This window comes from Bos mutus, chromosome 10 (genome assembly GCF_027580195.1).
Source record: "Bos mutus isolate GX-2022 chromosome 10, NWIPB_WYAK_1.1, whole genome shotgun sequence".
Classification (NCBI taxonomy): domain Eukaryota; kingdom Metazoa; phylum Chordata; class Mammalia; order Artiodactyla; family Bovidae; genus Bos; species Bos mutus.
The window spans coordinates 11724402-11752183 of NC_091626.1; the positions used below are offsets into that span (position 1 = coordinate 11724402).

At 47.4% G+C, this 27782-nt stretch overlaps 1 protein-coding gene across 4 annotated transcripts; it reads right to left on the reverse strand.

The window, feature by feature from the left end:
- Window positions 1–629: 629 nt before the first annotated feature.
- PARP16 (poly(ADP-ribose) polymerase family member 16) lies at window positions 630–26906 on the reverse strand. Of its 4 annotated transcripts, none has more exons than XM_070377289.1 (7): window positions 26059–26904; window positions 11439–11576; window positions 8982–9188; window positions 5947–6118; window positions 4395–4536; window positions 2969–3047; window positions 630–686 (listed from the first exon to the last, which is right to left on the reverse strand). In XM_070377289.1, exons 1-7 carry the CDS (start codon window positions 26230–26232, stop codon window positions 645–647), a joined length of 954 nt encoding a protein of 317 aa, XP_070233390.1. In that variant the 5' UTR covers window positions 26233–26904; the 3' UTR covers window positions 630–644. The 4 variants fall into 4 exon arrangements, with proteins under 4 accessions (XP_070233390.1, XP_070233389.1, XP_005900029.1 ...); XM_070377288.1 differs by having other exon boundaries at window positions 2969–3050; XM_005899967.3 differs by lacking the exon at window positions 630–686 and having other exon boundaries at window positions 2194–3050; window positions 26059–26906.
- Window positions 26907–27782: the final 876 nt, after the last annotated feature.

Here is a 27782-nt window from a genome sequence, read left to right on the forward strand (position 1 = left end):
CTGCCTGTCCCACAGTCACATCAGGTATTGTACAACCTCTTTTTTTTTTGGAAGGTGGGAAAGAACAGAAACCTCAGAAAAAGGGGGGCTGGTTTTTAAATAAATATTGTCTGACGACCCCTGGAAACTGCTCATGTCATGTCTGTATAGTCGGGCTTTTCACATCCCCTGTGCTGCTATGCTATGCTATGCTATGCTAAGTCACTTCAGTCGTGTCCGACTCTGTGCGACCCCATGGACAGCAGCCCACCAGGCTCCCCTGTCCCTGGGATTCTCCAGGCAAGAACACTGGAGTGGGTTGCCATTTCCTTCTCCAGTGCATGAAAGTGAAAAGTGAAAGTGAAGTCGCTCAGTCGTGTCCAACTCCCAGCAACCCCATGGACTGCAGCCTACCAGGCTCCTCCGTCCATGGGATTTTCCAGGCAAGAGTACTGGAGTGGGGTGCCATTGCCCTCTCCGCCCCTGTGCTGCACTCTACTGAAACTGCTCTGGCCAAGTTCACCAATGATATCCAACTCAGTAAATCCAATAAATACTTCTCAGGTATAATCCCAATTGTTTGGCAGCATTTGACACTGCTCACCAAGACTTCCTTTTCACTTCTGTGACACTTCAGTGTTCCAATGTCCCTGGACATTAGTGCTCTACTTTGCATGCTCCTCCTTATAATCTCCTCTGCTGGGCCACTGAAAACAAATAACAGTAATAATATCAGCTACTTGCTCTACTGTAACTGTTAAATTCTTTTAATCCTCAAAATAATCCTAAATCTATTCTCCAACTACCAGCTAAAGTAATTTTTCTGCAAACCAAATCTGATCATGTCATTTCCTTGCTTAAAATCTAATGGCTTTCCCCAGCCCACAGCTTTTAAGGTCTTTCATGATCTGGCCCCTGCCTATCTCTCCAGCCCCACTTCTCACCATAGCCTCTCCCTTTATGACCCTCTCCTGCTTTTAGCTTCTCCAGAAAAAACTCCATGTCTCTGTATGTGTTATTCACACTGCCTGAAACACTTTTCCTCCACCTCTTAGCCTAACACTGATGGCTCTTTCAGGATTCAGTGACCATCCCCTTTCCTGGGAGCCCAGGGCGGGTGTATAGCATGGCGCTTATGAGACTGACACTGAAGCCAGGTTCCACCCTCAGCTCTGCCACTTCCTAGCCATGTAACTTTGGGCAAGCTATTCAACATTCTGGGACTTTATGTTCTTGTCTGTTGTGAGGGTTAAAGAAATCAGTACACGAAAGGTACCTTGTAGGCTCAGGGTGACCCCAGACCATGTTAAGATACCTTGCCAACTGTTTTCCAGAACTTCTTTATAATATCCTATAATGCCAACTTCACTCCTGAGAATGTCTGTTGGTCCATCTACCTTGCTAGACTGTCAGTTCCGTAAGGGCAGGGGCAGTTGGACCTGATGCTGCTCCTATTTCTAGTGCCTGGTACACAGTAGGTGCTCACATTTGCTAAATCAATGACTATAAATGTAATGCCTATGGATATCCTAGAGATACATACTCTCCAGAAAATGGCCACCCCGAACACGGAAGCAAAGAGAGGATGGAATTTTTCACAATGAACACACAGCAGCCTCGCATTAAGGCTGAAAAGCAGGCACAAAGGCAACTTGGAAATTAGGAAAATATCTTTATTATTTCTGAAATGTTCCAATATTCAATGTAGAAACCATGATAGTGGCTTTTTCACAACTTCACAAATTATAGAAAAATGACTTTCCATCTTCTTTACAGAAATCTCCCCCCAAAATCAGGGCTCCATGATGGCTGACATTGGGCAGGAAGGAGGGGCAGAGAATATAGCAGGTAGAACCAGTGCTCTCAGAGCAGCCTGAGGCTTTTCCTGAGCATTTAAAGCTCAGGCTGAGTCCCAGAGACCTGTGGGCCCCGGGAGGGAGGGAGGCGTGGCCCCACACACCTGTGGCACCCTGAGGCCAGCCACTGCTTCAAAGGCCGGCCACCCCCAGAGGGCCTGCAGTGCGGCACTTGTGGCTGATGGGCCACAGTCAAGGCAGCTTCGTGAGAACGAGGGCAGGAGGCAAGCCTGCAGCTCAGATCTTTTTTCTCTAAAGCACGGCCAGGAAAGGCCGTGGGCACTGGCCAAATGGTGCTCTAGGTTTAGAAATTTCCCCTCTTAACTCACAAAAACAAATTGTCAAATAGTTATTTAAAAAAAAATCAGAAAACAAACATTTGGTTCCATTTAGGCTGTAATCAGCAATTGGTAATTTTTAGAAAAAGACGACTTGAGTTGCTCATCGTTTTTATCAGGTCTCTGACTCCTTCCTTTCTCATCCGCGGTTGGGTGGAGGGGTTACTGCTGTAGCAGAGGACTGTTTGTTGATGTGAGAAAACTGTGAAAAGTGTTTTGCACTCGCATACAAAGGCTGATGGAATTCAAAATGATCCCACTGAGTTTTATGAGAAACAGGACTGTTCCTCTTGGGTGTCTCAAGTCAAAACAAGGCAACTGCCTAGTGATTTATAGTCCCCACTACACACTTTCTGCCTTCCAAGAAGGCGTTAGAGAAGGGCCGATGTCCACCAGAAGCAATTGTAAACACCCCACAGACAGCCTGGACACTTTGTTTTCAAATGCAGCAGGACTTTCTCCTTTGGCCCTGGCAAAAAAGCCAACTCCCTAAGACTGTTAGGAAGGAACAGATAGGAAATCTCCCCCAAAAGCTAAGAGGGGCCAGTGCCCTCTGTTGACCAGAGTGGCGGAGAACATCGTCAAAGGCAATTGATACGTTTATGGCATATGAAAATTGTCCTGTGGTCCCCAAGTGGCCCCCAGGCTCGACCTGGCTGGATGGGGGGCACAGGAGTTACAGAACGAGTTATCGTAAGGCACGTGATCGAGGCGGCCCCCACACCAGGCCCAGAAAGATTATCTCTTCGCACGATTCCAAAAGTGTTGGAAAGCTGAGGAGTTGATGACACTCACTGTGAGCAGCAGCAGCAGATACAGGGTGATCATGACCATAAACCAATGGCTGGAGACCCAGGAGAGCTGGCTGGAAGCCCTGCTTCAGCGGCGAGGGTGGGGTGGGGGAATGTTGGAACAAAGAGAAAAATATTTTTTTAAGGGTATGCAACAACTTCTGGCTCAGAGAAGATGAAATGATGAATTTTGTCCTCTGAGTGAGCCATGAAATGAAGCTTCATGTGTGCTCCTTTGCTCAAAAAATCTGGAGCTGTTTGCCCTGGCACTGACATGCCTTTCACCAGAACAATTTCTAAATGTACAAAGACAGCTATGCAATGAGCTCATCCTGATCTCCTTTTATAGCTCCTCTTGTACCTTTTATAACCAGTCTTTTCTTAAGCAAGACTATGGTATCTAGATAGATGACCTCGCTAAGGCAGATGACCAGATGGCGGCAGGTGGCAGGGTATTTAGCACAAGGCTTTTCACTTTCAGACATGCACAGATATCACTCTGAGCAGGGGAAATCCTCTCTGACCCACTGGGAGATGATCTAAGCCATCCAAATGTGCAGTACAGAGACACTGCAGGAAGGAGTGGGAAAGGAATGGAATTTTCAAGTAGAAAAAGCCAGATGATTTTAAACCACAGGATACTATCCCCCAAACTTAGGAACCCTGTACATATTTCCCAGATTTAAGGGGAGATGATTTTACTAGTTTATTGAATCCTGAAGCCACTGGTATAGACAAGCAGGAGTTGGGAGTATTAACAATAACCCTTTCCCTGTCTAACCTGCTTACCTGTTGCTCATCCCCATGAGAAACTCTACCAACAATGCAACAAAATCTCAAAGTGACCCTCAACCCCAGAGAGCCCTGCCAAACCCCCAAATACACACTGCTGGAACAGCGTGAGGGATCACCACTCTCAGATTCTTATGGGCTAGGATGGCCTCATCTGCTATTGAATTCAACACTCTAATTTTAGAGATAAACATGAAGCATCTCAGGTCCAAAAAGGAGCAGGTGGTGGTTTGAGAGTCACTGTGGGAAGTGACTGAGCCGGACAGCACAGAATCAGAATTCCAGCTCAATCCTGGCCCCACCCTACCTCTCAGTTCAGCCCAGTCAGTGGATTTCAGCCTTGTGATCAGAGCCTAGGTGGCTAAGGGGCTTCAAGGTTCGGCTTAATTCAGTCCCTCAAGTCATTTGTGTTAACAAAGCCATTCCTCACTAGAATATACAGTCCCCTAGGGCCAGGACCACATTTTATTCAACGTATTCCTCACTCCTTACCCATTACATGAAGCAGAATGCTTTAGGTATTTTACACGTAGCTGAGGTTTAGGCTGAGGGAGAGGGGCCGCTGACAACCAGGAGTCCAAGCCTATGAACGCAGCCCTTGGCTGTCCTGGATTTCGTGCAGCAACCGTCCTTCTCACCTGTTGGGCTGCTTCTGCGAGTACACCAGCAGGTACTTCACGCGCAAGAGCTGGTTATTAGTGACCACAAAGTACTTTGGAGGGACGTCGCCCCCTTCACTGTGCTTGATTCTCGCTCTCCTGCGATCTATCTCCTTGGAATCTGAATAAGGAGAAAAAGCACAACTTTACAGGGGGAAATACAATAACAGAAGCAGACTATGAGTAGAGATGAGTCAAGCCTCCTGGTCCTGAGGGTGGAGAGGCCCCGGCAGACAGAGGAATGGCCTGTGTATGTACAGGAAGCAGGACTGAAAAACAGGAGAGTCTGACAGACAGACCACCAGGAAGAGAGAAAAGGGAATAGGAAAACAAAAAAAGATACAAGAGGGTAAAAAAGAAGAAGACTGAGTGGGGAAAGCAGAGGGAAGCAGCAGATTGCTGGCCACAACAAAAAAAATCATCTGGGGCTAGCAACAGGACTTGACCTGAAACAAGCCTTTTAACAGGCATTTTAAATTAACCATTCTGGATTCGAGCTTCCTAGAACAGTCATCTTCCACCCTTCGTACCATGACTTGTTTAAAAAAAACAAAAAACCTTTCCTTTTAGTAACATGAAAAAGCTGTATGAAAAAGAACCAAAAAAACAACAACCAAAAAAGCCCACGACAGGCCGAAGCTTCGTGACAGCAGACATTACAAGGTCTTGTCCTGATGTTTAATGTCACGGTGTGCAGACTTCCTAAGAATTATACAAGCGAATATTCGTGCTGTCTGGTTTGGGAGAGTGGCGTCAGACCTGGGACCGTTCCTCAGGATTCCAGTTGTTTTACATTAGGGGCCAGGAACAGTGTTCTCAATTCACCTTCTCTCAGTGGAACCAACAGGCCAGCTCTGGAGTCTAGAATGACAGTTCTGTGACTTCTCTGCCTTTCAGGACGAAACAGCAGGGGGCAGAGCCTTAAGGGACAGATCAGGAAAGCGGACTGAGGGGCCCACTGGTCATCAGCTCACTGGGGAGCCCAGGATTTACCCCCATGGCCTCAGCTGCCCCTCACATCCTCCTGGAGCTCCAGCAGACACCAGAGCGGCCTGGAGGAACAGGGTGAGATGCATCATTAGCTTCAGTTTAGCAAACGTTTACTGAATGTCAAGTACGTACCAGGCTCCCTGCTGACACTAGGTGCCCAAGAGTGAATGAGACCCAGTTTCTGCCTTCAAGGAGCCTGTGCTCTGGCCTTGCATGTTCATTTTCCTCTTCTCTACCCCAGCTTTCCCTGAGCACTTGGACCCACCGTGACTGCCCCCTCCTCTGAGCTATCCCGTGGACGTAATCAGCACCCTCAGCTGGCACTACTGACCTACTGCCCTGTAGTAGATGATATCCTTTTCACCTTGTGTTCAGTCCTTAAGAAAACAGCTCACTCCCTGATAGCAGGCTCTATCCTACACTGCTCTGCACCCAGGCCATCCCTTGCCATGCAATGGGTATTCCACCCAACAGCTGGGCCAAAGGCAAAAGCCTGACACCAGAGGCCTGGAGCCCAGGGCAGGGCCAAGTGCTTACTCACCCTTCTTCTTCGTTTGGCACTTGACGTCTGGATGGTCAATGACCTCACACACAGCCACGCAGCTAAGGATGGGGCCGAGGAGACTGTGCTGCCACCCGTGGCCATGGGGGCTGTAAATGAGGGCCAGGCTCAGGTCACTGGTGAGGTAGGTCCCTTCCCCAAACAAGGATGTCTGGAACAGTGGAGATCAGCAGAAAACAAACAGGGCTGGGTGAGTGCCGAGCGGGTGCAGCAAAACAAAACAGGTCTTTCTTCAGTAGAGTTGTTAACACAAAGCCTTCCAGCCTCTCCTTCCCCCAGCAAAAGACATAAGATCAAACAATCCCATGACACCATCACAGGGATATTACAAAACACATTCCTATCTGACCACAGTTTAACTGATGGTAGATGTGGCTGACTAACCTGGCAAGCTAGTAGTTCTAGTGCTTAAGGCTGAGTAAGAAAAACACAGGTGTTAAGAGCCCAAACGGATCCACGTTTGAACCCTGCCTACCCCTCTAACAAGATAGCAAGTAATATAAATTCCCTGGGCCTCAGTTTCTACACTACCAAGTGGTGATGATAATCTCTTCTTCACAAGGTCATAGGCAAGGGTTCAATGAGACAATGCATGTAAAGCGCCACACAGAATACCTGGCACAAGAGAGGGGTGGGTATTCCACCACAGGCTCCTGTGTCTTAGGCAATCAGTGATTCCTGCCACAAGGCTGGACTAAGCATGGTGACACTGACAGGCTTGCAGAAGCAAAGCCATGCCCCTGTGTGCAGGGAGAGGGCCATCACACATCAGTGACTAGGGGCAGTGATCCGAGTCATTACTTGGAAAAGAATCTCTCAGACCAGACACTGGAAGCAAACAAGGCAGAACTATATGAGAAGCAGGGTTAAGTTTTGTGTTGGTGCAGACCAAGAAAAGGTCCAAAATTCTAGGAGGCAGATCGCTGGTGGTAGGTGCTAACTTGCTATCCTCCACAAGGAAGCATGCCACGTAAAAGAGAAGGCTCTCAGGTGAAATACCTGCACGCTGAGGCCACAGCAGGCCTAGCAAACACATCCTTTGCTCATGTAGACATCAATAATCAATCACGATGCCAACTTAAAAATATCAATCATGGCACTCATACATACTGATTCAGGCTCCTCGACACAACATTCCAAGTAACTGCTACCAGTGCATGGAATTTGACGTAAGCTGTCATTCAAATTCCATCTCTGGGCCTCAGTGTCAGTGTAGGGCCTTACGCAGCTCAGTGAACATCCTCTACTTGAGAACTGAGAAACATCCCATTCAGTGGCACCAAGCTTCCACAATCTCAACCAATGAAGCGAAGCTTAGGGGAAACAAAACAAGCCTTCGCGTGGCCATTTTACAATGTCCCCATTATCTAAAAAGCTAGCACAGACCTCCAAGGAGGCAGTGTCTCTGATCTGACCCTGCAGCCACTTCTGCTTATGCCTCTCGTGTATACACAATTCCCTAGACTCAAGAACCACACACAGGGGAGCGCAACAGCAGGAAACTTGGGAGTATCTCTACCAAGGAGACACTCTTAGAGCTTCAGCTGGCAAGCAGGCTCCCTCAAGCAAGCCCCTCACTGAAAACCCAAACAGAGGCGGCCAGAAGAACATCCACTTCACGAAAGGGCTCTGATGAGATGCTTCTAAGCAGCAAACCCCTCAGCAAACCCCTCAACCAACCAAAGGCTTGGTTACAAGACTGGAATCAGCAGGCAACTTCTTCAGACACGCTCTAGTGTGAAGTGTAGGGCCCCTGGATTCCAGTAGCCTGGCCATAATAATAAGCTGAGAGCCAGAGTAAACAAGCCCGTCCTCCTCAACAAAACTCAACTGTGATAACCAGCTGCAGCAGTGTTGGAAAAGTCTCTCCTGCCTCGGAGCTGCGTCAGCTACAAATGAGCCCACGGCTCCTGGAGCCAGCCCCCAGACAAGGCCAATGCCGGCACAACTGAAGGAGAAGCTGCAGCCCTCCAACCACCCCCCCCAGTCCCTCTCCTTCAGCCTCTAAAAGAAGCCACTGCTTCCTTAGTGGGTAAGTACAGGACAGCCCTTTGCATATGTGAAGTGTTTCAGTCCTGTCAGGACACCAGAAGGTGGGGAACGGCATCCTACTTTACAGATGAGGACCCCGAGGCTCTGAGAGGTTAAGTAAATTTGCCCATTTAAAAAAAGGGAAGAAAGGGACTTCCCTCATGGTACAGTGGTTAGAGTCTGCCTGCCAATGAAGGGGACACATGTTTGATCCCTGGGCTGGGAAGATTCCACGTGGCGTGGGGCAATCAAGCCTGCACACCCCAATGAAGAGTGGGCCCCGCCTGCCCCAGCTAGAGAAAGCCCATGTGCAGCAACGATGACCCAGCACAGGCCCCCCCCCCGAAAAAAGAGGTGCGGGGGAGCTCAAGGAGGGAGCTCCTCTCAATTTCCTCAATGACTGACTCTCGGAGGGTCCCTGAGGCAAGTACTTCTCAAACTTCAACATGCATATGAATCACCTGGGAGTCTACTAAATTGTGATTTCTCATATGATGGGGTCTGGATGGGCCTGAGATTCCATGTGTTCAACAAGCTCCCAGTGATGTGGTCCAGGTATCATGCTGGGAAGACCAGGCTGGCCATACAGTAGCATCACCTGGGGGGCTCTGGAAGCACACTGATGCCCAGGCCCCACCCCCAGAGATTCTGACTTAATTGGCTGGGGACATAGCCAGGCATCCAGACTCTTAATAGCTCCTCCAAGCGATTCTAAATGCGCAGCCAAGACTGAGAACCATCTTTAAAGCGACACTTCTCAAACTTTCATCAGTAGAGGAATCCCCTGGAGACCTTGTTAAAATGCAGGTTCTGACTCAGGTCTGGTGGGCCAAGGATTCTGCATTTCACAGGCTCCTAGGTGAGGCTGCTGGTCAACAGACCACACTTTGAGGGGCAAGACCTTGGTGAACCACCCACCCCCACGCTCACCAGCTCTGGCCACCCCCGTCAATGCCCCTGACGTCAGCAGCCTCGGGCCCCACCTTGTTCAGGTGGCAGTGCAGGCCATTGTGGATGATGGAATGGAAGTTCTCTAGGCGGCTCCCGTGGAAGGCGTAGATGAGGTCGCGTTCTCCTTTGGTCTCGTAAAATTTGGCATTGGCTGGGTCGGAGTACTCGATTTCAAACAGGAAGTCCGGCACGGGGACAGGCGTGTGAGGGGTACCAGTCAGCTTTTGGATCTTTTCAAACTTGAAAACATGCAGGAAGTCAGAGTTTTATTTGGGAAGCTGGTAGAATGGCCTCCTAAAGCCTTGGGCTTAGCTCCTATGGGCTCTGCTCATGAGAACAACTGGTTTCACAGGAATAAAAACATCAGTTTATAAACAAGTTCAGAGCCTACAGTTCAAGACTGCTTTCCTCTAATGGTGTTTTCCCCTACAGTCAGTTAACTAAGAAGCATGAATTGTACCTTCTAACTAAAGATCACATCTAATTTTCATTACACTTTCACATTTATTTCCTGCATTCCATCTTTACAATACTATCAGGAGCTAGAAAGGTGTGATAAATTACAAAACTGGCCACAGATTTTTCCTCCCATCCCTGTCCATTCACCTTTCTGCAACGTGACTTTGCAGGTGGAATTCCACCAAGATTTCATAGGGAGATGGAATCAATTTCTCCACCCCTTAAATCTTCACTTCTCTTGGCTAATGGGACCTTGGTAAGCATACGGCAGAGACTTGAAAAGAGCTTCCCTTTCCCTTGTCTGCTGCTGGGAACCCTTCACAAGCCCTGCAAACCCTCTACAGGATGACAGCTTTGTAGAAGCAGGCACCAGCCACAGCAGCCTTCAGCTGGGATAGCTGAAGCCCCATACGCTTAAGTGAGGTTACCCTAGGACAGCCCCGCGTGAGCCAGCTCTGCTCAGGAGAACCACCCGACCAACCCAGAGAATCGTGAGAAGCAGTCTGTGTTGTTGCAAGCCAGTAGATTTTGGGGATGGTTTGTGATGCAGCAGAGGTCAACTGATATGCAAGGATGAACTCCTTCCTAAGGAGTAATAATGCTCTTCAGGGCAGAGACCACATCATTTCTGTAATTTTCCAACAGTACATCCCAGACCAAAGTCAGTCTGTAGTAAAGTTTTCTCTGGGTTATGATTAAATGACAAAAATAAGGGCAATTTCACAGATATATTTACACTGATGTAAGGTTGCCATGAGCCCTTCTTTAAAAGAACTATCCTTTTAGCCGGAGGTCAGGGCCATCCTCCCTTTTTCATATTAAAATATCCTTTTGTAAAATGATATGCGGTAGACTAATGTCCTTACTTGGGCATGATAAATAAAAAGTTGATAATCCTGGATCCCAACACTTCATATTTTAATGGAATTTAACTGCTCTATAATCAAACATCAAGAAGCAATTGCTTATCTACTTTGCCTATAATACCCAACAGCCAGTAAACGCCTGATGAGGAAGGAGTAAATCTAAATTTAACAGATGACGAAAGTGAAACCCAAAGAACATAACCCAGGATTTAGCAGCCCAGCCTGGACCTGAACACAGGTATCCTGACTTCCACTCCAGGATGTTGATGTTTTCTTACCACCCAACGTGGGTGGGGGATGTCCCTAGACACCAGAAACAGATACCAAATTCTAGGCCACGTAAGGAGGATTTTTGTCTTTAGCAGGAACTTATAAAATCAAATGCTTTTAAATTAAAAATTATTAAGTGAAGAATGGTATAGACAAACCCCTGTTACCACTTAGAGGTAAGAACACCAGATCAGCGATCTGTCAGTCTACACTTTGACCCTTGTCATCCCAGCCTGTCCCTGTAAGATCCTAGCCAGGCAAGGGAAGCCAAATTACAGAATGTCTGCCCTGTGCCAGAAACTATACTTGGGGTGACACATTCTGCCATACCTCCCTTCTGAATTGTAAAATTCTCATTTTACAAATAGGGCACAGAAGACTAAATAATAGACGGGATCTGAACCCAGGCTGAGGATATCCACCACTTTAGTCTGCCTCGTTGCTTCCTGAGAGCGGGAATCTTTTAAGCTGTGGTCAAGGATCCCCCCCACTTGTTAGAAATGTCTGGGGTGCTTGTGATAGCCAACATTTTCTGAGCCCTTAGCATGTGTCCTTAGGCATTATTCTAAGTGAGAAAATTCATTTAATTCCCAGAGCCAGTTCACTGATAGAAGTATACTATTATTATTCCCATTTTACAGAATGAAAACCCAGGTACCGAAATGCACCCAGTAACCTGCTCAGTGTCGCACAGCTAGTAAGGAGGGAGAACACAGCTTTGCCCTGCCAATATGCAAACTCCTGGGCCCCATTCTAGACACAGAATCAGAATCTCTGGGGATAGGGTCCAGGAATCTACATTTTCAACAAGCTGCCCAGGTCACACTGGTGCACAAAGAAGTCCCACAGCTCTCCAGGCCCAGGAATCTGTGATCCTATACACCAAAGTCTCACCTCTGACTTCCCTGCACTGTGGATTGTCAGGACCTTTGACGATAAAATCCAGCTCATCAGGTCCCAGGCCCATGGGTCTTTTTCTCCTGAGGACTGGAGAAGTTCTTTCAGGTTAGGTAACTTGCTGGCATCTGCAAGCTGAAGAGGAAAACTTCTGTTAGCAAGGATCCTGGGGAAAAATGATAGTAACCAGGTGCCCTCTAGTGGTAAGGCAGGCAACTTGCACTTCTTTCATGGTCCAAGGAATTTATTAAGAGGGCAAAATGCCTTTCCAAATACTGCCCAACTCCTAACCCTCTGAACACTGGAAGGTTATATGTAACTCAACTGGTACAAAACCTAACCTGAAGGGCTTCCCTAGTGGCTCAGTGATAAAGAATTCACCTGCCAATGTAGGAGATTTGGGTTCGATCCTTGGTCCGGAAGATACCAATGCCACTGAGCAACTAAGCCACAACCACCAAGCCTGTGCTCTAGAGCGGGGACCTGCAAATACTGCCTCACACAGCCTGGAGCCCGTGCTCCACGACAAGAAAAGTCACAGTAACGAGGAGCTCGAGCACCGCAACTAGAGAAAAGCCCATGCAACACAGCCAAGAATAAAGAGATAAATAAAATTTTTAAAAAACTTAACCTGAGCAGATGTGAAGTTCATTTCATCGAATTATCTCATTTTGTGTTACTATTAACACAATGTCTTTTTCTGCAGGACTTTCAATACCGGATTATGGGATGCACCCTGCTGGAGATGTTACCAAATACACAGTATATACTGTGGGTAAAGGGTTAACAACGCCTTTTCCCTTCAGCATGAGTTAATTTCCTATCCACCTGTTCCCCTGGAGATCAGATAAAAGAAATATAGCAATTACATACATAACTAAGCAACACTGCTTATGGTAACTACAACCCAAATGGTAACTGCAGCTGGACTGGAAGAAACTGTGAGTGGGGAATCCATGGTTGGGGTTTCCCTGAGTGTGGTGACGTTTTGTGAGGACCCTGGTAGTTATGTTTATGATATTGTTACTAGAGGGGCCAGCCTCCGTGGAGCATGGGGCTTCATTAGACCAGAGCAGTTCCTGCAGTCACTCCATGTGAATCTCATCTCCTTAACACCTGAGTTGTCACACTTGAGGGCAAAGACCAGCTCCTGGACCCCTTTGTGGAGCACAACAAGGACTTCTGCAGAAATGGAATGCCTGTTGTGAGTTGTGATCCATCCCAGAGCCTTCTGATATAAGCTAGTACCTGGTGTGTAAGGTGGACAATATTGCCTCTGTAAAATCAGGCAGAATCTGAATTTCACAACAGATTCGGTGCCAGGATTTCTGATAAGCGACTGGGGAACCTAGACTAGCAGAGAGGTATCTGTAGCTTTTGCTCAGAAATTAGAACTGACTAGAAGCCAAATCTCTCCAGAATGGGATTTAAAACACCACTGCAGACTGGTGCCACCTGTGAACATACTCCCTCCAAGCTTTGCTCACTCAGTCCCCTGGAATGCCCCTTCCCTCAACTCTACCAACCCAGGCAACCCCTCTCCTCCAAACCCCTAAAGCACTCAGCCCCAGTACTGTCTCTCCAAATTAGCCAGGACTCCCCAAGACCAAGGACTGTCCTGTGTTTTCCAAGTTCTGTTTCCCTGGATGTAGAGGAAAGAAAAGATGGATCTCAGGTTGAATCCCTACTCCTTAGACCTGGCTCCGCCACTAGACCTGGCTGAGCCTCGATCTCCTCTCTAACATGCGAACCCCACTATCTATCTCCACGTGGGTTGTCAGGAAGATCAAAGAAGGTAACAGAATCTCAGCGCCTGGTCTATACAGTGTATGTCCATTTCTTTTCTTCTAATTTGTATTTCTCCCTGGACAACACATACCTTTCCTAGGGATGTAGTTGGTACTTCATGAATACCAGCAGTTCTTTCCTCTGTTTCTAGCTCGTTCACAGTTGCAAACCTTGGGGGGTTTATTCCCTAACCCTGTAACATTTCAGAGTTGTTTTATTCCCATCTCTGTTTCTAAAGATGCAATCAACAGAGTCAGGTTTCTGATAAAACTAAATCTGTATGCTTTGTGGGCCATCAGTGCGGATCCAATTTAAAAACAGGGATGTGTAGATGCTCCACAAGAATTGATGCTACACAGTAGGGAAGCAGAAAGAGAAATAATCATGACTTACAACTATTCACTGTCATAACAAAGAGGGGTACAAACTACAAAGGGGAACAAGAGAGACTCCTGTTGGGTAGGTGCTGGGAGCGGTCAGAAAAGGCTTTGAAGGGGAGTGCTGTGTGACGGGCCTGACAGGCAAAGGCGCAAGCAGCACGGCAGTGCCGCCTGTAGTCAGGGGCATCGAGGGCAACAAGGGAAGTTAACCGCAAGCTCTTTTCCCGGGTGGCTCAGGTCCAAATCTGGGCCCACCCCTTACTAGTTGTATGACCTGGGGGAGTTAACTTCCTGTGTTTCAGTTTCCTCAAACATATAATTGGAATGAAATTAGCCACTTCTGAAGCTTCTGCCGAAGGTTAACCAAGTTAAACTAGTACTGTGCTTAGAGCAGTAAGAAGGCAGTAAGTTAGTGGGGCTGCTGAGAGTGTTGTCATCATTAACTGCAATGATGACAATTAATGATGTTCAGTGTGGCTACAGCTTACGAGTGTGGCGGAAGCGTCACCAGGAGGAACAGGAGTGAGAAGATGACTTGAGATCAGCCTGTGAAGGACGCTGTACCCTCCTTGGGGACTCTTGACTTGCTCTGTAGGCAACATGGAGCCACTGAGGGTACCTGAAGATGCATTCCAAATGACATACCCTCAGGTACACCGTGGTCTCCACTGGCACGCTTTCCTACTCCTGGTCCACACCTGTTATGCCAGAGTCTTACCTCCCATTGGAATGACCATACCCATCGCTGCTCTCAGATCCCACCTGCGAGCCACAGCCCTCGCCAACAGTCCAGCTCGAGTCATGGAGGCCTCACAAGAGACTGTCAGCTAGGCCAGGCCCCTTTCAGGGGTTCAGTCTGTGGACGTGGGAGAGACCCTCTCAACTCTGAGCTAGGCCCAGGCTTTTTCCCACAGCTGCCTGCCCACACAGGGGAGCACTGCTGTCGCATTATTCCCATTTGCAACAACACAGACGGACTTGGAGGGCATTGTGCTAAGCGAAATAAGTCTGACAGAGAAAGACAAATGCTGTATGATACCACCTATATGTGGAATCAAAAAATAAAACTAGTAAATATAACAAAACAGACAAATACAGATATAGAGAACTAGTGGTTATCAGTGGGAGGAGCAAAGGGACGACGGGTAGGAAGGGGGTAGGGGGTTTCGAAGCACAAACTACTCTGTGAAAATAGACAAGCTGCAAGGACATACTCTGCAGTGAAGGAAAGAGTTAATATTTTATATTAACCACAAAGGGAGTATAACCTTTAACAATTATGAATCCCTGTGTTATGCACCTGAAACTTAATACTGTAAATCAAGAATACTTCAATAAAAGAAATTTTTTAATTTTAAAAGATATATATGTACATACATACAAACACACATAAAAATGAGGAAACTGAGGCTTGGAGAGTTCAAGTACCTTGCCTAGGGTCACACAGCTGTTCAGTGGCAAAGCAGAGACATGAAGTTCATTCTCCATGATGCTTTCCTACCAAATCAATGGAGAAATTTAGTAGTGGACTATTTTAGCCCAAAAGAGCAATTCTGCTGCTGCTGCTGCTAAGTCGCTTCAGTCGTGTCCGACTCTGTGCGACCCCATAGACGGCAGCCCACCAGGCTCTCCTGTCCCTGGGATTCTCCAGGCAAGAACAGTGGAGTGGGTTGCCATTTCCTTCTCCAATGCATGAAAGTGAAAAGTGAAAGTGAAGTTGCTCAGTTGTGTCTTACTCCTAGCGACCCCATGGACTGCAGCCCACCAGGCTCCTCCGTCCATGGGATTCTCCAGGCAAGAGTACTGGAGTGGGGTGCCACTGCCTTCTCCGAGAGCAATTCTAGAACTTTAAGAGGCTGCTTAGGAAGCCCTAGGTATGTTTCCTGAATAACACAGCCAAGACAGCTAGCTACTGTCTACGCCTAAGCCCTGTTAAAGGGCTTAAGAAGAAAGATGCATGTCATGTGTGGTATGGGGGGGTGGGGTCAGGGGGGTGGGGTCAGGAAGACAAACTCTCCATCTAGACAAGAGTAAGGAACCACAGTTGGTGACGTTAGAAAGCATTTATCAACAACTGGATTGAAGGGAAAGTGTTCAGGAGGAGGGCAGGCATTTATGGGGGCTGAGGGGAAGGCAGACGGAAGGGTTTTCAAAGCAAGTAGGGTGGGAGTGGAACCTTGAGTGAGGGTGTAGAATTCTGAGAGGAAGAGAATTCCCAGTGGGAAAGAGCATGGCAAAGAGGCAGAGAAGGGAACAGTGCCTCTCCCAAAAGATGGTCCAGGGCTCAAACGCCCCAAGGCCAGGCAGGTGATGAAAAAGAGAAAGAGGTTGTCTAGGAAAGAGCAGTGAGGACTGTGTTGCACTGGAGGCCTACCAAAGGGCCCAGCCACTGACCTCCAGCTGCTGTCTGCCTAAGGGCCACCTCTACCCAGGCTGTGGAGCCTCAGACATTTTTTTTTTGCTTGTAAAAGAACAGATGAAAAACAAAACCTGTCATCCCACAGGCCATCTTTTTGCAGCCCCTGCTCTAAGGAATAAGGAAGGATTCAGTTGGAGAAGTGGCTGAAAGAGCCTGGGCAAGTCCTGAACATTGGACACTGCTAAGTGGTCAAAGGGGTCTGAGAAAGGAAGAGGTGGTCTGGGTGACTGAGAAACCAAGAGCAGGGGACAAACAGAAAAGAGAGGGGACCAATGACCTTAGGAGGAGACAACTCAGTCTCCTTGCTTTGGTCCGGGTTGGGACGGGGGAGGGAGGGAGGGAGTTGGGAGGGGCACAGGACAGCTCAGCGGACACCTGGCAACACCCCAGATCAAACTCTCCTGGGACATGGCCCAAGACACTGTGTTTACAGAAGTTGCCACAGTTGATTCTTATCACCAGGAAAAGCAGGGATACTCAGGCTAAGATGTTAAGCAATGTTGTCCTAGAAAGGCCGGCAGCAGGAAAGAACACCTTAAAAAAAAAAAAAAAACCACCTTGTCTAAGAAGATGCCTGAGGCCATGATTACTAGCTGTGGGTGGAGGTGCTGGAAGGAAATGAACCAAAGGTACAGCCAAGGTCACCAGCCTCAGGGACCTGACAACAGAATGACACCTGGAAAAATGGGGTGGCCCACTGCCGTGAAGGCAGGAAAGATAAGACAGCACAGCTGCATACAGGTTCACCTTGCAAAAACCTAAGGTATAAAAACCTCCAGATGTTCAAGCTGGATTTAGAAAAGGCAAAGGAACCAGAGATCAAATTGCCAACGTCCATTGGATCATAGAAAAAGAAAGACAGTTCCAGAAAAACATCTACTTATGCTTTATTGACTACACCAAAGCCTTTGCCTGTGTGGATCACAACAAACTGGAAAATTCTTAAAGACACAGGAGTAACAGACAACCTTACCTGCCACATGAGAAATCTGTATGCAGGTAAGAAGCAACAGTTAGAACTGGACATGGAACTAGAGACTGTTTCCAAATCGGGAAAGTTCAGTTCAGTCACTCAGTCATCTCCATCTCTTTGCGACCCCAGGGACTGCAGCATGCCAGGCTTCCTTGTCCATCACCAACTCCCGGAGCTTGCTTCAACTCATGTCCATCGATGCCTCCAACCATCTCATCCTCTCTCATCCCCTTCTCCTCCTGCCTTCAATCTTTCCCAGCATCAGGGTCTTTTCTAATGAGTGACTTCTTCACATCAGGTGGCCAAAGTATTGGAGTTTCAGCTGTAGCATCAGTCCTTCCAATGAATATTCAGCACTGATCTCCTTTAGGATGGACTGGTTGGATCTCCTTGCAGTCCAAGAGACTCAAGAGTCTTCTCCAACATCACAGTTCAAAAGCATCAATTCTTCAGCACTCAGCTTTCTTTATGGTCTAACTCTCACATCCATACATGACTACTGGAAAAAACATAGCTTTGACTAGATGGACCTTTGCTGGCAAAGTAATGTCTTTGCTTTTTAATATGCTCTCTAGGTTGGTCATAGCCTTTCTTCCAAAGGGCAAGCATCTTTTAATTTCATGGCTGCAGTCACCACCTGCAGTGATTTTGGAGCCCCCCAAAATAAAGTCTGTCATGGTTTCCGTTGTTTCCCCAACTATTTGCCATGAAATGATGGGACCGAATGCCATGACCTTAATTTTCTGAACACTGAATTTTAAGCCAACTTTTTCACTCTCCTCTTTCATTTTCATCAAGAGGCTCTTTAGTTCTTCACTTTCTGCCATAAGGGTGGTGTCATCTGTGTATCTGAGGTTATTGACATTTCTCCTGGCAATCTTGATTCCAGCTTGTGCTTCATCCAGCCTGGCATTTCACATGATGTACTCAGCATGTTTAAGTTAAATAAGCAGGGTGACAGCATACAGCTTTGATGTATTCCTTTTCTTATTTGGAACCAGTCTCTTGTTCCAAATCCAGTTCTAACTCCTGCTTCTTAACCTACATACAGATTTCTCAGGAGGCAGGTAAGGTGGTCTGGTATTCCCATCTCTTAAAGAAATTTCCAGTTTGTTGTGATCCACACAGTCAAAGGCTTTGGCGTAGTTAATAAAACAGAAGTTTTTCTGGAACTCTCTTGCTTTTTCAATGATCCAACAGATGTTGGCAATCTGATCTCTGGTTTCTCTGCTTTTTCTAAATGCAGCTTGAACATCCGGAAGTTCACAGTTCATGTACTGTTGAAGCCAGGCTTGAGAATTTTGAGCATTACTTTGCTCACGTGTGAGATGAGTGCAATTGTGCAGTAGTTTGAACATTCTTTGGCATTGCCTTTCTTTGGGAATAGAATGAAAACTGGCCTTTTCCAGTCCCATGGCCACTGCTGAGTTTTCCAAACTTGCTGGCATATTGAGTGCAGCACTTTCACAGCATCATCTTTCAGGATGTAAACAGCTCAAGTGGAATTCCATCACCTCCACTAGCTTTGTTCATAGTGATGCTTCCTAGGGCCCACTTGACTTCTCGTTCCAGTATGTCTGGCTCTAGGTGAGTGATCACACCATCATGAATATCTGGGTCATGAAGATCTTTTTTGTGCAGTTCTTCTAAGTATTCTCGCCACCTCTTCTTAATATCTTCTGTTTCTGTTAGGTCCATACCATTTCTGTCCTTAATTGTGTCCATCTTTGCATGAAATGGTCCCTTGGTATCTCTAATTTTCTTGAAGAGATCTCTGGTCTTTCCCATCCTATTGTTTTCCTCTATTTCTTTGCATTGATCGCTGAGGAAGGCTTTCTTATCTCTCCTTGCTAGTCTTTGGGACTCTGCATTCAAATGAGTATATCTTTCCTTTTCTCCTTTGCCTTTACCTTCTCTTCTTTTCTCAGCTATTTGTAAGGCCGCCTAAGACAACCATTTTGCCTTTTTTGCATTTCTTTTTCTTGGGGATGGTCTTGATCACTGCCTCCTGTACAATGTCACGAACCTCCATCCATAGTTCTCCAGGCAGAGACTATCAGATCTAATCTCTGGTATCTGTTTGTCATATCCACTGTATAATCATAAGGGATTTGATTCAGGTCATGCCTAAATGGTTTAGGCATGCCTAGTGGTTTTCCTTACTTTCTTCAAATTAAGTCTGAATTTTGCAATAAGGAGTTCATGATCTGAGTCACAGTCAGCTCCTGGTCTTGCTTTTGCTGACTGTATAGAGCTTCTCCACCTTTAACTGCAAAGAACATAATCAAACTGATTTCAGCATTGACCATCTGGTGATGTCCACGTGTAGAATCTTCTCTTGTGTTGTTGGAAAAGGATGTTTGTTCTCTTGGCAAAACTGTTAGCCTTTGCCCTGCTTAATTTTGTACTCCAAGGTCAAATTTGCCTGTTACTCCAGGTAGCTCTTGAGTTCCTACTTTTGCATTCCGGTCTCCTGTAATGAAAAGGACATCTTTTTGGGGCATGAGTTCTAGAAGGTCTTGTCAGTCTTCATCGAAACATTCAACTTCACCTTCTTCAGCATTACTGGTTGGGGCATAGACTTGGATTGCTGTGATATTGAATGGTTTGCCTTGGAAACGAACACAGATCATTCTGTCATTTCTGAGATTGCCCCCAAGTACTGCATTTCGGACTCTTTAGTTGACTGTGAGGGCTACTCCATTTCTTCTAAGGGATTCTTGCCCACAGTAGTAGATATAATGGTCATCTGAGTTAAATTCACCCATTCCAGTCCATTTTAGTTCACTGATTCCTAAAATGTCGATGTTCACTCTTGCCATCTCCTGTTTGACCACTTCCAATTTGCCTTGATTCATGGACCTGACATTCTAGGTTTCTATGCAATATTGCTCTTTACAGCATCGAACCTTGCTTCTATCACCAGTCACATCCACAACTGGGCACTGTTTTTGCTCTGGCTCCATCCCTTCATTCTTTCTGGAGTTATTTCTCCACTCTTCTCCAGTAACATATTGGGCACCTACTGACCTGGGGAGTTCGTCTTTCAGTGTCCTATCTTTTTGCCTTTTCATACCATTCATGGGGTTCTCAAGGCAAGAATACTGAAGTGGTTTGACATTCCCTTCTCCAGTTGGGAAAGGAGTACATCAAGGTTGTACATTGTTACCCTGCTTATTTAACTTATATGTAGAGTACATCGTGCGAAATGCCAGGCTGGATGAAGCACGAGCTGGAATCAAAATTGTCAGGAGAAATGTCAATAACCTCAGATATACAGATTGACACCACCCTTATGGCAGAAAGCGAAGAAGAACTAAAGAGTCTCTTGATAAAAGTGAAAGAGGAGAGTGAAAAAGCTGGCTTAAAACTCAACATTCAAAAAACAGAGATCATGGCATTCAGTCCCATCATTTCATGGCAAATAGTTGGGGAAACAATGGAAACCATTACAGACTTTATTTTGGGGGGCTCCAAAATCACTGCAGATGGTGACTGCAGCCATGAAATTAAAAGATGCTTGCTCCTTGGAAGAAAAGCTATGACCAACATAGCATATTAAAACGCAGAGACATTACTTCGCCAACAAAGGTCCATGTAGTCAAAGCTATGTTTTTTTCTAGTAGTCATGTATGGATGTGAGAGTTAGACCATAAAGAAAGCTGAGCACTGAAGAATTGATGTTTTTGAACTGTGGTGTTGGAGAAGACTCTTGAGAGTCACTTGGACTGCAAGGAGATCCAACCAGTCCATCCTAAAGGAGATCAGTCCTGAATATTCACTGGAAGGACTGATTCTGAAGCTGAAACTCCAATACTTTGACCACCTGATGCGAAGAAGTCACTCATTAGAAAAGACCCTGATGCTGGGAAAGATTGAAGGCAGGAGAAGGGGATGAGAGAGGATGAGATGGTTGGATGGCATCACTGACTGGATGGACAAGAGTTTTAGCAAGCTTCGGGAGTTGATAATGGACAGGGAACCCTGGCATGCTGCAGGCCTGGGGTCAAAAAGAGTCAGACACGACTGAGTGACTAAATGAACTGAACTGAAGTTATGAAAATCCAGATTGACTAAAACAGATTAGGGTTGAGAGTCTACAAGAGTCCTCTTCATAAAAAGAGTCATCACAGGGACCCTTTAAAACGGTGGTTTTCTACCCTAACCCCACACCAGCATCACCTGGAAGCTGGAGAGTTGTCTGCCTCCACCTCATATACTGATGAGCGGATGGTGACAGAGATGGTAACAGAATCTACATCATTGAGTTATTAGGAGGATTAAATGCATTACACACAGTCTTCCTGAAAACAGAAATAAAAAAATAATCTGAGATATTGAGAGGTTTACATTGAGATACCAAGTATGTACCTAAAGGACACTTATTGACCACACTGAATCCGTTTGCTACCATTTCCTCCACTACTCAGCATATGAGTGCCCATGAAATGATCAAATCAATTGCTAGAAAAAAATTTAAACTACATATTCTCTACAAATAAACAAAAAACACAATGCCTAGGTTCCACCTCAAACCAATTAAATCAGAATATCTACGCGGTGAGACCCAGATGTCAGTAGTTTCTGAAGCTTCTCAGGTAATTCCAATTCAAGCCAAGGTTGAGGCCCTATAAGGGGGAATGATCTTCCCAGTAAATGTTAATATTCAATTTCCAATCTGGAAATAAGCAACAAAAATCTTCCTTAGAAAGGTCTGTTAGCTGATGAGCCACAATTTCAGCTTTTGGAATTTACTTCAAGAAAATAACTAGAGATATAAGCAATGATTAATGTAATAGAAGGACCTTAGTTTGCTGACCAGGGATCAAACCCATGCCCTTGGCAACAAAAGCATGGTGTCCTAACCACTGGACCCCAGGGGAATTCCCGTCACAGCATTATTTATAAGAGCAAATTTGTTAAAATTGTGTAGGAACCCAGACGAAGGACTCCTACCTGCTAGGAAGTGGAGGCACAGAATAACAGGAGGTTCCAGCTGTATCTGAAAGGATGAAGCAGAGTTTGCATGGACAGAGAGGGGGTGGCCTGGAGAGGGCAGGCATGCCCTGGGGCAGGGAAGAAGCTTATTCACATTTTAATCCAGACATTGAGGAGTCAGTTTGTCTAGACATAAACCAGACCTGAACCAACAGTCACTGGAGAAGTTTGGGCCCCCGCATAGGAGATGGGAACAGTGTAGACTAGCTGCAGTGCTTCTCAGGCTTTACTAGGCACACAAACCCCCAGTGAAAGTCACTCAGTCGTGTCTGACTGTTTGTGACCCCATGGACTATACAGTCCATGGAATTCTCCAGGCCAGAATACTGAAGTGGGTAGCCTTTCCCTTCTCCAGGGAATCTTCCCAATCTTCGACCAGGGATCGAACCCAGGTCTCCCACATTGCAGGCGGATTCTTTACCAGCTGAGCCACAAGAGAAGCCCACAAACACCCAGAAACACCCATGGATCTCCTTAAAATGCATATTTTGATTGGGTAGGTCTGGGGTGCAGCCCAACAAGCTGCATTTCTAACAAGCTCCGAAGTGATGCTGATTCTGCAGGCCCTCAACCACACTTTGGGTGGTAAGGGGCTGAAATTAATACAAAAAGCCATCCCCGCCCACCTCCCACCCCCAGCAAGGGTCTGCAGGCTAATGGAGAACCAGGGCATGGTGTTTTCTAGGGGGAAAAACAGAACAAAAAACCTTACAGGTGTGACGCCAGAGACAAGATTCTGTGTCCGTGATTCAGGAATGTGAACTGTACAACCTGAAGTCTGAGGGGGCTGATGGTCAAGGCTATTGGACATTCCAAGAATGCTACAGATTCTCTGACCTGAAAAGAGCTTAGTCAACTCTTTTCCCAAGAAACAGAATGAAAACCCTCAGCCTGGGCAATCGGCACATACCCAGTGCGATTCCTCAAACATCTGATAAGCACCTCCCAGGCCAGGCACTGGGAATACAAAGATCTAGTACAAAATCAAAAAGCTGACACTGACAGAAATGTTCTCAAAACAAGGCACTTGAGAGATGATTTGGAACTTGGGGGGCTATGAAATAATCAAACCCAGGTCTCCTATACTGCAGGCAGATTCTCTACCATCTGAGCCATCAGGGAAGTCCATGAAAGAACAGGCCAGAGCCATGCTAAGCCTCAGAGTGTGGCTCAGCAGGGGGCAGTCTCAGGAAGACAACTGTCAAGGAAGTAATTTAAGCCAGAGCTCTAATTTTTGGAAACTGCAACAAGTGTGTTACAGGTGTTAGGACACCTCATAGTGTAGAGAAAATTAATTTTAAATGGCTGAAAATGATACACTGTTTCACACTACTTCCAAGTGCTTTTAGCCAAACAAATTAAAATGGGAGATGTTTTTCCAGCAGCTGTGACACAGGAGCTCAGTCGCTCTGAGGCACATAGGATCTTCCCTGATCAGGGATGGAAAATGGGAGACTTTTAAAAGCTACAAACCTTCCTTCTCCAAGAAACCACAAAATGATCCAGAAGGCCGAGTCCAGATCTGACTCCCTTTTAAAGGTTAACCTTTGAGTCAGAGAGATTCAGGTCCAGATGCCAAGTTCTCTGCACCTTTTCTTTAACTCATGTAACATGTGGCAAAACGAAACCTAAAGTGTGTTTATCTAAGAACATGCGCATGCCCCCAGAGGTCGTGCTCCTCAGAAAGAGCTTCTGAAAGCTCTTTCTGCCTAAAAGAAAACCGAGAATCTGCATGGCCTGGGCTAACTTCCCTCACTCTGGGGCCCAATAAGGAATGGTAACAGGTTGGGATGGTAAGAATCTGCGTTTTTTCAGTGGCCCCTGAGAGAAAGAGTGTACTGTCTAAAAATGGCCCCCAAATGAGCCCCATGCACAAGACAGTCTATCCCTACAGAGGAGGCGGCTATTTGGGGCTACCCAAATTGTCAATGCTCTCCTAAGGAATTACCAGTATGGGAGGAAGCATACGCCTCAAATTGAGTGCACTAGTAGCTATGGAGAGGGATGTGGGACAGGGTGAGCTCCATCAGGGGCGCTTATACTTTATCACTTGGATTTTTTATAACAAGAATATAATCAAACATTACTTGTATAAGTAAAATGAATTTTTTAAAAAGCATGAACAAATCAATGCGTGAGCAACTCTGAAGATCCCTCTGCGTTTATCCCATATCCATCAAAGTAACCTGATTCTGTTCTAGCAGAAAGAGAACATGCTGAGCATTCTAGTCCATTTGGATGTTTCTTGGAAAAAAATAATAAAGCATATTGTGGGGCATCACCTCTGGTGAGTTTGGTCCCTCTGACCCCCAGTTTTTTCTCTCTACTCCTGAACAGATGCCCCTGTGACCCTGCCACCACAAGGGTCTTATACATCCTGGATGTCACTACTGCCCTCCCAGACCAAGGATAAAATCTACACATCTGGGCAGATCATGCCCAGCCCTGCTTGCCCTGATCTTTTCCTGTTCCCCACAGAAGTCACACGGAAGCACAGACTTGCCCTTCCTGGTGAGATCCTGGTATTCTGCCCATCCTGCCACTCCTCCTGGAATACCTCTTTCCTTTTCTCAGCAACTCCAAATCCTCCATGTCCCTGGGGACTCAGCACGGCGTTGTAACTGTTAGTGCTCTCTGACTCCAGCCCACTGCCAAGGTGTAGAGTCCTGCTCTGGGCTTCTGCGTTGTATACAGGGCTTACCCCATAGGATAACTGATCAGACTGTTAACCTCTCCTTTATTCTTTTAATGTTGTATCCTTAGCACCTGGCCCACAGCAGGAACTCAGTATATATCCACTGACAAAACTGAAGAAAGGTTCATTCCCCAACACTCTGACAGCACAAATGCACACAATTAAATATTTGAATTTGCAGAACAAACAGTGGGGGACGTCAGTCTGCTTGCCTCTTTCTCCAACCTCCCATTCCCTGTACCCTGAAACCCCTATGCACTGTGGTCCAGATCTGAAGCCCCCTCCACACACCCCTAGCCTAAGCTGCAGTGGACAAGGCAGGGGCCAGGAAGCTGGGCCGTTGTCCCTTGACCATCTGGGAGTGAAAACAAAAAGGGTCACCCAATACTGACCACCTCATCAGAGATAATTTTAAACATCTGTTGATTCTAATCATGATCAACATTCTGTAAAAATGGCTTGTAATATTAAGAGATTTTCTAATGTTGAACTAAGTTCACATTTCTGGTAAAAACCCAACCTATTAATAAGTAATTATTCTTTTTAAATATTGCTAATTTTAGGATCCTAATAGATGATTTCTATATTTATACTCTTCAGTGACATTGGCCTATAATTTCCTTGTATCATTCTTATTAGATTTAGTATCAAGATTACACTATCCTATTTTTCTACTCTGGAAGAATTTGTGCAAGACTGCAATTACTTAGTTCCTCAGTGATTGGCAGAACTCACCAATGAAACCGGGGTAGGCCTGGAGTTTTTTCTGAGAGAAAACCTCCGAGTACAAACTCAATGTCTTTAAAGCCTATAGGCTTTTGATTTTGTATTTCTCACAGAAGCAAGTTTGGCAAGTTCGATTTTTCTAGGTAATTCCAAATATTTGGATTACAAAGATAACTAATATCTGGAAGGCTGACCCTGAGGTGAACTCTGCAAGAAATTAAGTGCCTCCTGAATCATCAGAGAAATAACAGCTTACATGTGCACTGGACATATGTTACAATTTATAAAAGTACTGGCCATATATTAGGTCATCTGAAGATGAGGTCCCGGTGGCTTTGATGACTTATGATGTCTCATTATTTGCAAAGGGATAGATAACTTCCTATTTAGCAGAATCAGCTGATTCACTAGGAAATGCTGTGGAAGCCTATGAAACTGTTGAATTCCTCACTTCATCTCGGGGAGTCACTTGGGAGTGTCAATATCTAGGGTGTTGGGAGTGTTCTGAGCGCCTGGAAACAAACCTTCCCCAAGACCAGGCTGGGGGTGTTAAGTGCGGGGCTGGCACCTTCACGAAACACGGATTCCACACACAACGCGGCCTGGACGCAGTGTCGGGGACGACGGGGCACACTCACCAGGGCCTCGAAGTCCTTGCAGTCGTGGCGGGCATAGGACGCGGGGAAGGGCCGCAGCACTGAGTCGCGCTTGTAGCTCCGCAGGGCTGAGGCGAAGAAGCTGCAGCGCAGGTCGGCGGCCAGCACGTCACGGCCTGCCGCCTCCCTGACGGCAGCCCACCCCGCGGGCTGCATCCCGGGGCGCCGCGCGTTGTCCGGGGAGACGCGCCGAGGTGTGAGGGCGGGGGGTTGGGGGATAGGTAGGGCCAAGCCTGCGGTCAGCGCGGGGCTGGGGCCGCGGACAATGGGCTGGAGGGGGCCGGGGTCTCTCGGCCGGGGACGAGCTAGGCGGAGAGAGGAGATGACAGGGTGAGAACGTGCTGACGAGTGTCTTCTGCGGGGGGCCGAGCCACTCGCCGCCCAGGGAGACGGACGGGTGAGGAGAGGGACCCGGCCGGGACCGCGGGCCAGCGCGAGGGGTGGGCCGGGGGATAATGGGGCCGGCCGGACGGGGATCCCGGACCTGGGGGAGGGGCTATGACATGGGTGAGACGACAGCGTCCCGACACGTGTCCTCTGAAGCGGCCTAGGGTGGGGGCACCCCGGAGGGGACCGCGGCCCGATCTCGCTCCCTACGCCGGGAGAAGCTGCGGCGCGGCCCGGGCCTTCCTGTCCCGCCTTCGACCGGCGCCGCCGCAAGCCCCGGCGTTCGCCTGGCTGCCCTCGGTGTTGCCTGCGTTCCGCCAGCTGTAGGTGTCCGTTTGCCGCGCGGCGCCCCTCGGAAGGACTCCAGCGCCCCCCTGAACGCAGGGGCCTACCTGTCTTCCCAGCCGAGCCTCGGGCGCGGCCTGGCGCTCCGCCCCGCCCAGCGAGGGCCCGCCCCTTCCCGCGTCCGCCTCCGCCCACTCCCAAGTGCTGGGAGCGTCCGCGCGCCCTTGCTCGCGTGGTCCCCGGCTAACCTGCGTGCGGCCCGGGCGGCGTCGCCCACGCTGCTGCGGCCATCCTCGCTGAAGCCCCGAGTAGAAACTGACCCAGGCGCACTTTTGACCCACCGCGGGCTCAGCCTGCTGGTCTCACCTGGAGAATTGCTACTACCTCCTGCCTCCCTCTGGAATCATATCCCTCCAAAACGGGCTGACGCAGAAAAAGTCATTTAACGCCCAGGGCAACTGGGTTTCAGAGGGCTACCATGATTGCCCAAGGTTCCACAGCCAGCTGCGTGAATCCGAGATTCTAAAAACCAAAAGACCTTTCCTCTGCTTTTCAGAATTCGCTGCACTGCAAAAGTCTCTGGCTTCTCAGACAAGACCTTTGAGAGCCTCCAAGAAAGGGAGCCCCCCTGGAGAAAAGTAATAGGGGCGGGCAGAGGGCAGATTGACCCGGTTCTGCAGGAGGGAAGGGACAGACCCTCATCCCCTCTGCCAACTCACAACCCCATTAAGATAACCCCCACATTTTGGCCTCATGGTCACATGGAAATCTAAGCACACGTGATGGCTAATTCCTACACCAAGAAGCCCCTCAACACCCTCCCCACACCTCTGCACTCAAGCATCCTCCAAGGGAGGAACTTCCCAAACCTTCTCCATCCAGACTGAGTAGCACCCTGAGCTCAGAGGAGAGGTCCTTGCTCTCATTTATGTATGACTTTGGGAGAAAGAGCAAGACTAGACCACCAGCCATCACATGGTTTCCCAGGCTCACACTCACTTCCAATCAGTGCTGGCTGTTCCCAGGAGTCCGCA

Coding starts and splice junctions, on each gene's coding strand:
- PARP16 (XM_005899967.3), bottom strand. CDS start 26,232: ATGCAGCCCGCGGGGTGGGCTGCCGTCAGGGAGGCGGCAGGCCGTGAC. Junction 9,189..11,438: donor ACAGTGCAGGGAAGTCAGAG/GTGAGACTTTGG, acceptor CATGTTTTCAAG/TTTGAAAAGATCCAAAAGCT. Junction 4,537..5,946: donor GTGCCAAACGAAGAAGAAGG/GTGAGTAAGCAC, acceptor CTCCTTATTCAG/ATTCCAAGGAGATAGATCGC.